Genomic DNA, 15,286 nt, shown 5'->3' on the forward strand with positions numbered 1-15,286 from the left:
AAAACCCTCAGCATATCTTCTTATTCCTCCATCTCCCTACATATTTGCATCTCTATGCATCCTCTCCCCTCGCCAGTGGGAAAAATGGGTAGAACAGCTAATTCCTGCAAGACTAACACCACTCCAGGCACATCTAGAGCTGCAGCTTGTGGATGCTCTCTACAGGCTGAGGAAATACCTACTGCCGGTATAATGTGGGAAGGGGATCCTCTCCAACAGTTAGGCCCCACCATGTCTCTGCTGAAAGACACATGATCTACCAGGATAGCTGTGATCTTACCTAGCAGTGCTGAGCCAAGCCAAAGAGTGCTCAGGCTCCAGCATGCTGCTGAGGCTGTCTCTGGTGTTGCAGGTGGACACAGCTCTGGCTGAAGAGACAAGGAGTGCTGTGCAGGCTGAGGAGATGAAGGCCAAAGTGAAAGCTCAGACAGCCCAAGCCATTGCAGATGATGCTCAGAGGGACTTGGACGAAGCCCTGCTAGCCCTGAACGCCGCTCTTGCCAGCCTGAGGAACCTCAACAAAAGTGACGTTACAGAGGTAAGTGGGTTGAGGGGAGAGCTGTGTCTGGTCCTTTGCAACAATTCCCCTTCTATAGGCTTGCAGCATCCCCAGCTTTTTCCAGCATATCCATCCATCCATCTCACTGGGCTCACAGTCTGGGCAGCTGCCCAAGCAGCTGCTCAGGTTCACTCCTGAACCAAAGAGTTTTGAAGGGCAGAGAGGCAGCAGCTGGCTCCTGGATGTTCCTACATGTAATTTCAGTTGTGCCAGAGAAGGTGTTGAGGAGGGCTCACCCCATGGTGCCAGGCAGCAGGCAGTACCACAATGCAACCCCAAGTACTAGTGGCACAGCACAAGGCCAGATCTAGCAGCACACTGCCTGAACCAGCAGGCTCTTTTGAAAGGAGATCAACTACAGGCAGAGAAGAGGAAGAGACCGTGGCTCATGGGCCGACTTCAGGGAATAATGGCTTGGAATAGGATAGAGAAAAGAGGATGATTCTGAGCCCGGCAAATGTCACAGCTCATAGCCTAGAGAGCAAACTCAGCAAGTACAAGAGATCACCACACAGGGACAAGCTTATTTATTGCTCTGCAATTGTGAATTACGTAACTTTTTATTCCCAACAAAACATATAAAACACCTCTCCCATTCCTCCCTTCCACTAGCAGCTCTGCCCTTGAGCCTTGGACCAGTGTTTCCCAACTTGGTGGTGGCACCCCCCCATGGTGTCTTTACACACTCTTGATAAGGAGCTTATTCTTCTTCCAGTGTTTCCCAGTCTAAGTCCATCTGTGTCCCAGCCTCCAGCGTGTTTCCTTCAGGCTGCTCTCTCCCTGTGCACTTGCTCCCTGAGCATCCGGAGCCTGGACACTCCCTGGTAGGACCTGCTGCATGAACATCTCAGGCATGTCAGTGGTCTGTTGTTCTAGCTCCATGTAAGGAGCAAGATCCATCTCACAGAGCAGTGCCAGCATCTGGCCTTTCCCCATGTCCCCACGCCACTCTGCCAGGTGCTTTGCAGCCTTGCTGATCTGGCTGAGGATAGCATGGGTTTGGAAGATCTCCACTTCCAGGTCCATCTAAACCTTCCTCAAGTCCTGCTTCACTGCTTTCTCCTCCTCTTCCAAATACCTCAGCTTGTACTGCAGGCTGACTGCCCAAACCTGCAAGCTTGCTGTGCTGACAGAGTTGATGATCACAGTAGTTCTTCAGCTCCTGAAGCTCCTTGCTGCAGGGCCTCCAGAGAGGGACCCCTCATCATCTGGTATCATGCTTGGGGGCTGTGGGACCTGGCGGCACATCTGCCCATGCCTCATTTCCACACAGCCTCCTTCCTAGGGCAATATGGATCTAGGTCCTCTGCTAAGACATCTTCAGTCTGTAAGACATACCTATCAGAGCATCAGGCCAGGCTTTTTCAGCCTACCTATAGTTTGCTCCATGCCTGTTCTGATAATGTTTCCCTTCAAATACCTCTGTCCTTGCTGCCTTTGTCTTGCATCCTCTGAATGTCCTGCCTCTGGTCCCAGTCTCCCCTGGGCCAGCTGAGGGATGAGCACCTCCATCTGACTGAGAACCAGGCCAACTCACTGTCTCCATTTGGGTTTTGAAGGTACGAGCAATGCAGCGGCCTCCCCCTGGTGTGAAGATGGTGATTGAAGCTGTCTGCATTATGAAAGGAGTCAAGCCCAAAAAGGTGGCAGGAGAAAAGCTAGGCTCCAAGGTGGATGACTACTGGGAACCAGGCAGGGGCCTTCTGCAGGACCCAGGGAAGTTCCTGGACAGCCTGTTTAAGTATGATAAGGTAAGTGGTGGCTGAGGGAGGCCGAGACCAGGGGTCAGGTATTGCCTCAGAGATCCTTCTCGCAGCAATGAAGCTTAAAGCTCCTTGTGGGCAACACCCTTCAGCAGCACAGAGGATGAGGATGTTCTTGGCCTAAAGTCTTCGTGTCAGCTGGCTGTACTTCATTGCCTTGGGCAATGGGACCTAGATGCACAAGTCTTCCCCTTCTGTCCCTTTGCTCTTTTCCATGTGGAGGAGCTGGATGGAAATGGTACAGGAAGGAATGTACCCAATCTTACAGCCATGCCTCCCATGTCTCAACACACCGCAATTTAATTCTTCCTGCTCCCGTACAATGCTTTAACCACTCTGCCAGGTCCTGAACAGGCTGCAGCCACTGGGGGAAGCCCTTTGAAACCCTCCTAGTCGGATCTCTAGCACCCTCATCACTGATCTCTTTTCTCTCCTACCATTCCTTGCAGGACAATATTCCAGACTCTGTGATCAAGGCCATCCAGCCCTACATTGACAACCAGGAGTTTCAGCCAGCTGCCATTGCCAAGGTCTCCAAGGCTTGCACCTCCATCTGCCAGTGGGTGCGGGCCATGCACAAGTACCACTTTGTGGCCAAGGTCGTGGAGCCCAAGCGGGTAAGAGGCAGCCTGACCCCACTGCTCTAGGTATTAGGGGACACATTATTAGCAGCCCCCTTCTGCAGGAGATGCTGAAAGTGACTATGTTCTGCAGGTCAGGACGTAATGTTCAGACCAAGCCTTAGCAGAGCCAAAGCCTCAAAATCCATTAACATAATAAAGTAGAAGAAATAGCCTAGAATACGCTGGGACAGAAGTGGTACCTTGTTCTTGTTCTTAGTGCTGAGTTCCTGGCTCAGCAGAAACTGTACTTGCAGAAGCATTCCCACATCTCGCTAGTGTTTCAGCCTTAATCCTCTCTAAGCCTAGCTATTCCTTTGTTATTACTTTGGGGCAAGCAGAGGAACCTTTCCTCCTGTTCACCAGTGGGCCTGAGCTTGTGTAAGCTAGCACAGGCTCTTGGCTTTTTGGAGCTGTGCAGAAATGCCCTCCTCACCCCTACTTCTATTCCTGGGCTTGCAGAACATCCCCCCTGGAGTTAGGCAGGTCAAATGTTGTCATACAGGGAAGGCTATCAGTATCAGCTAGTGCTTTTATGGAAAAACAACTCCTGCTCCAAGATCTCTGGCTTTTGGGGAAGAGCAGGGCCACATGCCCAACATACCCACTGCTTCCTTGTGCATCTCCCCAGCGAGCCTTGCATGAGGCAGAAGAGGACCTGCGTGCCACTCAGCTGGTCCTTGAGGAAGCTAAGGCACGCCTGAAAGAGGTTGAAGATGGCATTGCTGTGCTGCAAGACAAGTACAAGAGCTGCATAGCCAAGAAGGAGGAGCTGGAGATGAAGTGTGAGCAGTGTCAGCAGAGACTGATCCGCGCCGATACAGTAAGGGACAGAGCTGAGCTCTGCCTGCTTACATGAGACAATGTGATTTCAGGTCAAGGAGCATAGTGGTGAAAACATTGTGTACCTGCAGTTCACAACAATCCTAGGTTGAAGCTGGCTGGCCAGATCTCAGCAGCACAATAGGACTGGGGAGGCTAAGTTAGCTAGGTACAGGTATGAAAAGCTGCTGTCCTCAGTTGCACAGCTTCTTCAGCCAGCAGTGGGTCTCCAGGACAGCCAAGAACAGCCCAGTAATCCCAGGATTAAGTGCTAAAAGCTAGGGATAGAATTCAGTATATGGCAGGGGCCACCCTGCAACCTCTGGCCACCAAAGTTGCCTGCTGCATTACCCAGAGAACAGCAGGTCCAGGCCACAAGGTTAGACCACACAGCAGTTCTCATGTGTGTAACTTATCCCACAGCTCATAAACAGCCTGGCTGATGAGAAGGTTCGCTGGCAGGACACTGTGGACAGCCTGGATTACAAGATCAACAACATCAATGGGGATATGCTGGTTGCAGCTGGCTTTGTGGCCTACCTGGGCCCTTTTACAGTAAGTGTGCAATGGTCCCTGCGAGGGGCTCAGTTAGCTGCTCTGCTCTCCTGGCCTGTCACTGGTGCTGGCCAGATCTGCTGGGAGAAAGGAATAGAGCAAAAGGTGCAAGATCCCTCCTGGATCTCTCTCCATATGTGCCAGAGGCTGCACATGGTCCTATTCAAATGGAAACAGGAGGGTTTAGATGCTCACAGCAGACTAGCTTCACTAGAAGAAAGGCTATGATGGTGTTTCTCATGGCAGGGAGACTACCGCATATCATTGTGCAAGGAGTGGCTGAGGGAGCTGTTAGAGAACAACATTCCTCACACTCAGGAGCCAAACTTCATCAGCACCCTTGGAGACCCTGTGGAAATCCGCTCCTGGAAGGCAAGTTGCAGAAAAACCCAACACTTCAGGCTGAAGGTGCCTCAGGCAAAGGCTAAAACACCCAGCGCACCACTCACTAAGATCGCCTGTACCAAAAGTCAGAGAGCTCAATAATGACCAAGCACCTCCAGACTGTAGAGCTGGAATTGCTGACAGGGCTTCCTGCACAATGAGTAGGAGAGGACCTGGCAGCATCCAGGGCAGCAGCTCTGAAGGCATCAGCCTTAGCCTATAAGGCTTTCCCTTTAGAAACCACAGGCCTAGAGCAAAGCTATGGCTGCAGCTCTGCCCCATGTCTCAGCCACTTCAGGCAGAGCTGCAGCTCTGAGCTCAGCTGCTGTTAGAGCACCATCCCCTATCCACCAGGCCAGGTCAGAGCAGCAAGGGCTTCTCTCTGTCCCCTGTGCTGTGCTAACCAACAGCTTTTTCTACCCCATTAGATTGCTGGTTTACCCAACGACATCGTGTCTGTGGAGAATGGGGTAATAACACAGTTCTCCCAGCGCTGGACTCTCTACATAGATCCCCAAGGACAAGCAAACAAGTGGATCAAGAATCTGGTAAGAGCTGTGGGGGGGAAAGCCAGGTCTGCTAGGATAGGGGAAGCAGCTTTCTGGTAAGAGCTGCACAATGCAGCCTCAGGCTTTGGGCTGCAGAGCCCAACCCAGCCTCCGCAGCACCAGAGAGGCTCTGCATCCATATTGATCCCATGTGGATTTCCATGCTGGGGGAAATCAGCACAGGGTAGAAGGGGCCCTGCTGTAAGCAAGTGAGGCATCAGATTCCTACTCTGGCTCTCCACTAGCATTCTAGGGGCCTTACATCCTTCACCACACCCTAAACCACAGAGAATGGCACTAGCATCTCCCATAACAGCCTTTAGGGTCTCTAGGAAAGAAGGGATCAGGGTAGCATTACCTGGCTGGTGAGTCCCTGCTGCCGGCATGCTGGGAACACAGACCACCACCTCCCCTGCTGCCTTTCAGGAGAAGATGAACAACCTAGAGGTGTCCAAGCTGAGTGACCGGGACTTCCTCTCCAGTCTGGAAAACGCCATTACCTTTGGGAAGCCATTCCTGCTGGAGAATGTTGGTGAGGAGCTGGATCCGGCCCTTGAACCTGTCCTGCTGAAACAGGTCCTGTGTCTCTCGTTGGCAAGGAGGGGCAGTGGGTACCTGGCTGGGCTGTAGCGGGGCGTCGGCCAGGGTGTAGTGGGATGCGGTGGGTTTGTAGGTCTCCCTGGGCAGGCAGCACTCACATGAATGCTGCCTGTTCTGTGCTCACGTCTTGGCCAGGGCTCCAAGATGTTCACAGCCTCCTGCACACCCCAATCTCCTGCCAGAAGGCATCTTTGCCTGGGAGGCAGGGCTATGAAATACAGCTGGTCTGTTCAGGTTCAGGCCTTCAGATCTGCCAGGCAGCTTTGAGCTCATCTGCCCAGAGAGCCTTCAGACTCTCTCCTCACTGCAGCATGCAGGGCACAGCAGGATGCCTTCCCCCAAAGAGGGAAATGTTCCAGCCTTCTTGTATTTGTCCCTCTCTGGTACAGACCTACAAACAGCAAGGCAACACCATGCTGAAGCTGGGGGATACAGTGATCCCCTACCTCGAGAGTTTCAAGATGTACATTACCACCAGCCTGCCCAACCCTCACTACAGTCCTGAGATCTCAGCGAAGCTAACAGTCATCAACTTCACCCTCTCACCCAGGTACTTGCTTACCTCATTAGTTGCCCATGCTGCTCAGCCTCATTCCTTGCAGTCCTCAAACTTGCAGGCCTGTTGCCCCCACCTTTACCTCCATGGCTTTTGTTATAGTGGCTTGGAGGACCAGCTGCTGGGCGAAGTGGTGGCTGCAGAGCGGCCTGACTTAGAAGAAGCTAGAAACCAGCTAATTGTTAGCAATGCTGAGATGCTTCAGGAGCTGAAGGAGATAGAAGACCAGATCCTGTATCGGCTCAGCACTTCTGAAGGAAACCCTGTAGATGACTTAGAGCTCATTAAAGTGCTGGAGGCATCCAAGGTCAAGGCAGGAGAGATCCAGGTCAGAAGTGGAGGTGCTCTCTCCCTGCAACTGTGCATCCTCTGCCAGTGCTGCACTAACCATGTCTTTTCTGTCTTCCAGGCCAAGGTGAAGGTTGCAGAGCAGACAGAGAAGGACATCAACATCACCCGCCTGCAATATGTGCCTGTGGCTGTCTGCTCACAGATCCTCTACTTCTGTGTCTCAGACCTCTCCAATGTGGACCCCATGTACCAATACTCACTTGAGTGGTTCCTCAACATCTTCCTAATGGGGATCAGTAACTCCGAGAAATCAGGTGCCTGCCCAGAACAGCCCCCTCTTCTCCTCTTCCTCACCCCACATTCCTGCTCTAGCAGCAGCAGAAGCCAGCACACCTGCAGAGTCAAGGCAAACGTGGCTGCTTGCATTGGCTCTCAGCATGGTCCGGAGCTGCCCCTAGTTGTGGGAATGTGTGGTCACAGCCTGCCCTCTGTTCTTTTCCCTAGTACTCTGCTGCCCTGTCTGACCAGGTGGGAGGGATGTTAGTGCAGGGGACAGGCAAGGTACATGAGGTTCTGGTGATGGTGTGGCTCTGCTTGTCACAGAGCCACTTTCATGCACAGGTCCTGGCTGCTGCTGCCAGGCTGGGGGCAGCTTTCCCTGGCAGCAGCACGTGTTAGCCAGGCTGGTGGTGGCTGGGCCCATGTAGGCTGCCGTGGGGCAGTGTGAACTCCCTCACAGTGCTGGGCAGTGTTTTCTTCTGTGTGTGAGCTATATCACACAGACTTGTGCTTTCAGAGGGGTTTCTGTGCCAAGTCTGTATTGGAGAACAGAGTCTGTTCTTCCTGGGCAGGGTAAACTGACCACTGACATGGAGAACACCCTCCACATCACCCATAGCACCCACCTTGTTGTTGCCTTTTTCTCAGACATCCTGAAGGACCGGATTTTGAACATCAACAACTACATCACCTTCAGTCTCTACAGCAACGTGTGCCGTAGCCTCTTTGAGAAGCACAAGCTCATGTTTGCCTTCCTGGTTTGTGTCCGGATTCTGATGAATGATGGGCAGATCAATATGGTGAGCAGGACTCCTTGGCCTTTTGATGGCATCCCATCAGGGCAACTCAAGCCCAGCTGTTCAGCTCTCTAGAATAGTGTTTCAGGGTGGAAAAGGAGCCTTGTTCCCTAGGGGTAGGGGCAGGCTTGGCAGGCTGGTGGGCAAACCCAGGGCCTCTCCATTCAGTTCTCAAACCTTTCCCTGTGTCTGTATGCAGAGCTGCCTAGCACAAACCACCTGCAGCATTTGCCAGTTTGCTGCCAGACTGCTGCAAAGGTTAGTAAGTTCAGAGGGAACAGGCAGGGATTAGAAGACAGGGAAAAGCTAATGGTAGCTGAACAGTGATGTTGTTCTCTCCAGACCCTCCAGTTCACTTAAGTCCTTGACACACACACCTGACAGGAGAGGCAGCCAGAAAGTTACAGGATTTTGGTTGTATATGGCACAAACCCACGTGTCTCAGGCCCACACAGAAAGGCTATAATCCATGACCACGTCCTATCCTGTTCCCAGGACGAGTGGAGGTTCCTGCTGTCAGGAGGGATCATTAAGGAGATGAAGGAGAACCCAGCTCCAGCCTGGCTGTACGAGAGAGTGTGGGGAGACATCCTGGCCTTGAGCAGCCTGAAGAACTTCTCCAGCTTTGCCAATGATTTTGTAGACAACCTTCAAGAGTTCAGGGCCATTTTTGACAGCCCCAAGCCTCACAGGCAAGTGCCCCCCACTTTGTCAGCTTAGCTGTACTGCACCCAGCAGGTAATGGCATCTCTGGGAGAGCAGGAGGAGCAGACACAGCCACAGTAGCAGCTGCTCCCAGTGCAGTGCCATGCAAAGGACAGGACATGCATCGCCTTGTCTTCTCAAGGGTTGCCCTTGCCTGTGCGTGTTGCTTACCCAAGGGAGAGCCGCACAGTGCCTTAGACAGCAGTATTTGGTGCTTCCCCAGTAGAAGCACCTCTGGTTTGCCTGAGGATGTTTTCAAAGCTACAGACAACCACCTCAGCTGAGTGACTGGAAGGTTCTCGTCCCTTCTGAAACCCCAATGGCTGCCTGCAGGCAACTTGGGTGCTCTTGGGGAGCTGCAGGATTTGGCACATCCCCTCAACATGCACCTCGTTGCTTTACAGAGCGCCCTTGCCCGGGAAGTGGGAAGCTGAGCTTGATGCCTTCCAGAAGCTGCTGGTTCTGCGGTGCCTGCGGGGAGATAAGATCACCAATGCCATGCAGGACTTTGTGGCATTGCACCTGGATCAGCGCTTCATTGAGCCACAGGTAGCCAGCCAACAGGAAGTGCTGGTGGGGCCAGGAGTGGAGCAGGAGGCCTTGAGCTTGCTGTAAATGGGCTGTCAGCATATCCCGATTGCAGTGAGGGCATTCGTGCTTCTCTGCAGCTGCAGCGTTCCCACAGCTGGGGAAACACTGGTCTTACACAAGGGATCTCCTACCTTATGTCCACCAGTTAAACAACACTGGGAAGGGGCAGATACCACAGGCATAGGAGGGAGGAGTTTGAATGACAAATGGGAAAGTGGTTACTGCCTTGATGGTAACGAGGAGAAGAGCTGTACTAGGCCTTTATTGAACGTTTCCGGCCTTGGCACACAAAAATGTGACGGTGCCTTGGAGAGGAGCTAGGGGCCAGGTGGGATGGAGGTGCTGAGTGGGGCCACTGCAGCCCCTCTGCTCTGACCAGCCTTCTGTATTGCAGACCACTGACCTCTCAGTCATCTTCAAGGAGTCCACTGCTACCACCCCGCTGGTGTTTGTGCTGTCCCCAGGCACTGACCCTGCTGCCGACCTCTACAAGTTTGCTGAAGAAATGAAGTTCTCCCAAAAGTTGTCTGCCATTTCTCTGGGCCAAGGCCAGGTAACCTGCTGGTGCCTATCTGGGGTTAGCACTGTCTTGCTCGCACTCTCAGTGATCTCACCTAGCTCCAAGTAGAATAAACACCCTTGTAGCACAGTGCAAACACCATCCTGCCCCAGGGCCCTTCCTCACCAATCTTCTGCTAGCTGGAGGAGCCAGCTTGGTGGGGAGGCTGCAGCGATTGCCCCTATAGTGCCCTCTGCCTTGGCAAGTCCATCCCCAGTTCTTGCATTCCCTCCACCCTCCCAGACAGCTTGCATCAGACAGCAAAGATCCAGTTGAGCCATGAGGATATAGCCAGACTAGCTCTGGAAAATGATCCTTCCACCAAGCAGCTGTCTCCCTGTCCAGCCTAGCAGGGCACAACCCATGATGGATGAGGGTCTCTGAGCATTTCTCATCTGCCTCCTCAGGGCCCCCGTGCTGAAGCCATGATCCGCAGTGCTATGGAGCAGGGCAACTGGGTCTTCTTCCAGAACTGCCACCTGGCCCCCAGCTGGATGCCTTCACTGGAGAGACTCGTGGAGGGCATTGACCCCAGCCAGGTGAGCTGTTCTACTGAGCACTCTGCCCACCCTGAGGGGAACAGAGCCCTGAGAGGAGCTCAAATCTAGTTGGATCCCATGTACAGGTGGTTCCCTGTAAAACCCTGCAGAGGGTTCCCACCTGCAGAGGGTTCCCACCGGAGCAGCTGCAGTGGCTGTGCCTCTGCACCCTCTGAGCACTCATTGCCTCCTGGATTTCCAGGTGCATCAGGACTTTCGCCTCTGGCTCACCAGTCTACCGAGCAACCGCTTCCCTGTGTCCATCCTCCAGAATGGCTCCAAGATGACCATCGAACCCCCCCGTGGGGTCAAAGCCAACCTGCTCAAGTCCTACATTAGTTTCAGTGATGACTTCTTGAATTCTTGCCCCAAGGTAAGACACAGGTCATGCTTTGGTTTGCTGTCCCCAGCCCGTGCCTGCTCCAATATATGCTCTCTACCTGGACATTGCTCCTCTTCAGACATAGATCTTCCTTTCACTAGAACTCTCACATGCTAGAGAAGGGCTGGTGGTATTTCTAATCTGTGATGAGCCAATTAGAAGTTTCATTTTGAGAAATGGAAGCAAGGGATTGCAGAGGCCTGGTGTAGCCACTTGCAGCTCTCTTTAAGCAAGGGAGTGTACACAGCCTTCCCCAGCACAGCAACCTGGCTGAGGTTTCCACCTCCAGGCTCTAGCTGGCACTGCCGAATTGGCACATCTCCTTTGCCAGGTCCCAGCAGGAACTGACCCCATCCAAGGACGCCTCCTCCCAAGCCAAGCGTCTCATCTCCCTGCTTCCCTGCCCACAGGTCACAGAGTTTAAATCCTTGTTGCTGTCCCTTTGCTTCTTCCATGGGAACATGCTGGAGAGGAGAAAGTTTGGGCCATTGGGGTTCAACATCCCCTATGAGTTCACAGATGGAGACCTCCGCATCTGCATCAGTCAGCTACAGATGTTCTTGAGTGAATATGCAGACATCCCGTACAAGGTGAGTGCCTGAGCTGCCCCCTCCTGTGCAGGGAACAGGCTCATGGTGCACATGAAGGTCAGAAAGCCACGGTGGGGTCCTTACAGGTTCTGAAGTACACAGCTGGGGAGATCAACTACGGCAGCCGAGTGACTGACAACTGGGACCGGCGCTGCATCATGAGTATTCTGGAAGATTTCTACAAGCCTGAGGTTTTAACTCCTGAGTTTGCCTATTCTGAATCAGGGATCTACAAACAGATCAGCACCAATTCTGACCTCGATGTAAGTACTGGCGTAACAAATTGCAGCTCATAGATCCAGGGGGTTGTCATAGTGCAAAGGGGATCTACTTCTCCCTGAAAGCCAGTGCAGTTCCAGTTCCCTGGGGGAATAGAAGTTTTGTAAGAACCTGGGGATCTTCAGATGCTTTCAGGAAACTGCATCTGTTTCAAGCCACAGGAGGAAAATCTTGTCTCTGCACAGGAGGTGGTAGCAGCTATCACTGGAGTTCCTCAGCTGAAAGCTTTTGTACTGTGAATCATTCTGATATCACATACCTAAAGTACCCGAGGAACTCTGCAGGAGACATGGCAGGAAGCTCACTGCTAAGCTGCCTGTTCTCATAGCACATGTTTGCTTCTGTACAAGTGTAATTTAACTCCCCAGTCAGACCACAAACCATGGCCATGGCCTCCACTCAGCCACCAGCTCAGAGGAGCTGCCACCTCATCAGCCTCCCCAGCAGCCCGAGTCCTGCCTGCATCAGCAAGCATTACTCTGGGCACACATAAGCTGCCCCGAAGTCAAAGCTGCGAGTTGCATTTCCTGGCTGTGTGTGTAGAAATTGGATGAATGAATCTCAAACACCAAGACAAGGAATTCTCCCAGCTGAGTCTGGGATCTGCTGGGTTTAGCTTATCCAGCAAGCCTGGCTTAGTTATTTCTCTTGGGCCAGACCCATAGCAGCCCGGAGGGGCACCACAGCTTTATCCCTGTGCTCTTGGCTTCACAACCTGTGTGGATTCCTCTCCAGGGCTACCTCCAGTACATCAAGAGCCTGCCACTCAATGATAGCCCAGAGATCTTCGGTTTACACGACAATGCCAACATCACCTTCGCTCAGAACGAGAGCTTTGCTCTGCTGGGGACCATTGTGCAGCTGCAGCCCAAGACCCTCATGGTGGGAGGCTGCAGCAAGGAAGAGGTGAGCGCCCCGATCCCAACAGTGCTCTGGCAGCCAGTGCTTGGCGCAGGCAGCAAGCACGAACACCAGCTGCCTGCTGGGTGCCAGCAGTGGCGCTGCCATCCAGGCCATAGCTCATCCCTTCTTGGCAGCCATGGCCAGGAGGATGATCACCCACTTGCTCCTTTCCTTCCAGCTCGTGGAGGAGACTGCCAGGGGCATCCTGGAAAAGGTGCCTGCCCCCATGAACCTGCAGGAGGTGATCCACAAATACCCACTGCTCTATGAAGAGTCCATGAACACAGTGCTGGTGCAGGAGGTGATCAGGTACAACCCCTATGGGATCATGTCCTGGGCCAGCAACTGGCTGGTCCCCTGGGGAACAGCAGAGACATTCAGGCCCCTGCTCGCACCCACCTTTGAGGAACCTCACTGCTGAGCATGGCAGTGGGGTTGGCAGCCATGCTAACAATTGTGTTGTTCCAGCTGATCCCTGTCCTGTGGGGACTGATCAGTGTCTCCATCTGCTACCATCAGCAATTCAGGGCTGGGGGGAGCAGCTATGAGACCCCACCAAATAGGAATCAGGATGGGGGTTACATTGAGGAGCTTCACACATTGTACAGAGATCCAGACCCTCTCTGGGCAGACATGGGCAATAAACCTCTGCACTGGGTCACTCTGCTCTCTCTCTGTAGGTACAACAAGCTCCTGGAGGTGGTTGCGCAGACACTAAAGGATTTGCTGAAAGCTCTCAAGGGCCTGGTGGTGATGTCCTCTCAGCTGGAGCTGATGGCCAGCAGTTTGTACAACAACACTGTCCCTGAGATGTGGGATGCCAAGGTACGTGCCCCAGCCAGCCCAGCTGCCCGCGGGAGCTCACCCGAACCAGGGGAATGGGTCATCAGCCACCACAGCTGTACTGTACTGTCCTGGGTTCAGCTGTAACAGTTATTTTTCTCCTTCTTAGTAGCTGGTGCAGTGCTGTGTTTTTGACTTTAGTCTGAGAACAACGCTGATAACACACCGATGTTTTTAGTTGTTGCTCAGTAATGTTTACTCCAATCAAGGACTTTTCAGCCTCATGCTCTGCCATGAGGAGGGTCACGGAAAGCTGGGAGGAAGCAGAGCCAGGACACTTGACCCAAACTAGCCAAAGGGGTATTCCATACCACAGCACGTCATGCCCAGTATAGAAAGTGGGGGGAGTTGCCCGGAAGGGGCAGATTGCTGCTGGGGTCGGGCTGGGTATCGGTCAGCGGGTGATGAGCACGACATGGGCTGTCTCACAGGGAGCTGGCTTGTGTTGTCCTGGCATGGAGCTGTCTCCTTCCTAGCGCAGCTCATGGTTGTTCCCAGTCTGGGGCTGGATGAATCCCTGGGCTCTGGGCAGCTGTCAGCAACTGGGGCACAGGATCTAGGGTGTCCTTGTTTGCATTCAACACATTCCTCTGTGGGTGCCCCACAGGCCTACCCATCGCTGAAGCCCTTGGCGTCCTGGGTGAACGACTTGTTGCAGCGGATTGAATTCCTAAGGAATTGGATCAACAACGGGATCCCCTCTGTGTTCTGGATCAGCGGGTTCTTCTTCCCCCAGGCTTTCCTCACTGGGACACTGCAGAACTTCGCCAGGAAGTCAGTCATCTCCATCGACACCATCTCGTTTAGCTTCAAGGTCAGTAAGTCAGCCAAAAGCTCTGGATTTTCCTGGGTTTCTTTGGAATCTGCTGCTAGGAAGCATCAAAGGCAGCAGTTCTAGCCCTGACTTGCCACTGGCTGCACTGCTGCCCATGGATGCCATCATTCCTTTTGTGCTCAGGTACACGCACCCACACTGCCAGATACCTACTCAAGGCAAGCAGAGGCCTCTCTGCCTGTCCGGACCTGCTCACATCCCCCTCCACAGGCTGCCCCATGGCCTCAGGATGTGAGATACCAGAAAACCCAGCCCAGCCCACTTGAGAGCTGGAGCAGGCTCCCCTTTGGCAGTGCTGAATTAACTAAGAGCAGCTGAAGGGGCTCCTTGGGGCTGAGCCTCCAGGGACACCCGTGAACTAATAAGGGCCCTGGGCCTGCTCTCCTCTGCAGGTGATGAAGGAGTCTGTCGGTGAGCTCACCAGCGCTCCCAGTGAAGGCTGCTACATCTACGGCCTGTTTCTGGAGGGCGCCCGCTGGGACCCCGTCGCGTTCCAGCTGGCGGAGTCGCGCCCCAAGGAGCTGTACACGGAGATGGCTGTCATCTGGCTGCTGCCCGTCCCGCACCGCACAGCGCCAGCCACCGGCTCCTACCTGTGCCCCATCTACAAGACACTCACTCGTGCAGGTACATGCCCGAGGAGCACCTAGGAGAGGCTGCAGGAGTTCCTCCTGACACACACTGGGTGAGGCCATCCATGGAGGAAAAGATTCCCCCTGCTCTGGTTGTGGAGGTGGAGCACCAGGCGCTCTGGCTATGCAGCTGTGCCTCTGGCCAGGCTCTCCTCAAGCCCACACCAAAAATACACAAGCCTGTTTCCCCCAGCCCTGCTCAGCCTGTCCCCTAGCACAGGGATGGGACAGGGCATCTCAGAGAGGGTCACTTGGACAGGACTCCTCAGCGAGTGTGCAGCATGTGGGCTGCAGTACCACCTTCTCATCCTTGCTTCCCCCGTTACAGGCACGCTGTCAACAACAGGCCACTCCACCAACTACGTGATTGCTGTGGAGATCCCTTCGGACAAGCCACAGAAGCACTGGATCAAGCGGGGCACAGCCTTGATCTGTGCCCTGGACTTCTAGCCAGCAAACCACCCCAGCCTGAGCCAGGGCCTCTGCTGTCCAGCACAGAGGTAGGCAGCAGCCCCTCTCCCCCTCTCCTCTGAGCTCTCAATAAATGGAGCTCGACTCCGCCAGCAGCACATTCACCTGGTAGTGTTGCAATCACCACATTACCTCAAGGTTCTAGCACACAGAAGAGCAGTGCTCCCAGCCACACACACACCT

The 15,286-nt window shown here is 53.7% G+C and overlaps 1 protein-coding gene across 1 annotated transcript in view; it reads left to right on the forward strand.

Moving 5' to 3' along the window:
• Positions 1 to 15,223, forward strand: part of DNAH1 (dynein axonemal heavy chain 1) — a 67,582-nt gene extending 52,359 nt beyond the window's left edge. The window contains exons 55-79 of the mRNA XM_030500468.1: positions 353 to 538; positions 2,119 to 2,310; positions 2,772 to 2,939; positions 3,574 to 3,765; positions 4,188 to 4,319; positions 4,566 to 4,691; positions 5,132 to 5,251; positions 5,678 to 5,827; positions 6,241 to 6,401; positions 6,510 to 6,735; positions 6,817 to 7,012; positions 7,626 to 7,777; positions 8,270 to 8,466; positions 8,884 to 9,028; positions 9,465 to 9,623; positions 10,037 to 10,168; positions 10,371 to 10,541; positions 10,961 to 11,140; positions 11,227 to 11,403; positions 12,155 to 12,325; positions 12,501 to 12,631; positions 13,003 to 13,147; positions 13,773 to 13,979; positions 14,393 to 14,627; positions 14,961 to 15,223. Of these exons, the coding sequence (XP_030356328.1) occupies positions 353 to 538; positions 2,119 to 2,310; positions 2,772 to 2,939; positions 3,574 to 3,765; positions 4,188 to 4,319; positions 4,566 to 4,691; positions 5,132 to 5,251; positions 5,678 to 5,827; positions 6,241 to 6,401; positions 6,510 to 6,735; positions 6,817 to 7,012; positions 7,626 to 7,777; positions 8,270 to 8,466; positions 8,884 to 9,028; positions 9,465 to 9,623; positions 10,037 to 10,168; positions 10,371 to 10,541; positions 10,961 to 11,140; positions 11,227 to 11,403; positions 12,155 to 12,325; positions 12,501 to 12,631; positions 13,003 to 13,147; positions 13,773 to 13,979; positions 14,393 to 14,627; positions 14,961 to 15,082 (4,173 nt within the window). The 3' untranslated portion in view covers positions 15,083 to 15,223. The remainder of the gene's footprint in view (positions 1 to 352; positions 539 to 2,118; positions 2,311 to 2,771; positions 2,940 to 3,573; positions 3,766 to 4,187; positions 4,320 to 4,565; positions 4,692 to 5,131; positions 5,252 to 5,677; positions 5,828 to 6,240; positions 6,402 to 6,509; positions 6,736 to 6,816; positions 7,013 to 7,625; positions 7,778 to 8,269; positions 8,467 to 8,883; positions 9,029 to 9,464; positions 9,624 to 10,036; positions 10,169 to 10,370; positions 10,542 to 10,960; positions 11,141 to 11,226; positions 11,404 to 12,154; positions 12,326 to 12,500; positions 12,632 to 13,002; positions 13,148 to 13,772; positions 13,980 to 14,392; positions 14,628 to 14,960) is intronic.
• The last annotated feature ends 63 nt before the right edge of the window (positions 15,224 to 15,286 follow it).

This window comes from Strigops habroptila, chromosome 11, assembly GCF_004027225.2.
Source record: "Strigops habroptila isolate Jane chromosome 11, bStrHab1.2.pri, whole genome shotgun sequence".
NCBI classification, from domain to species: Eukaryota; Metazoa; Chordata; class Aves; order Psittaciformes; family Psittacidae; genus Strigops; species Strigops habroptila.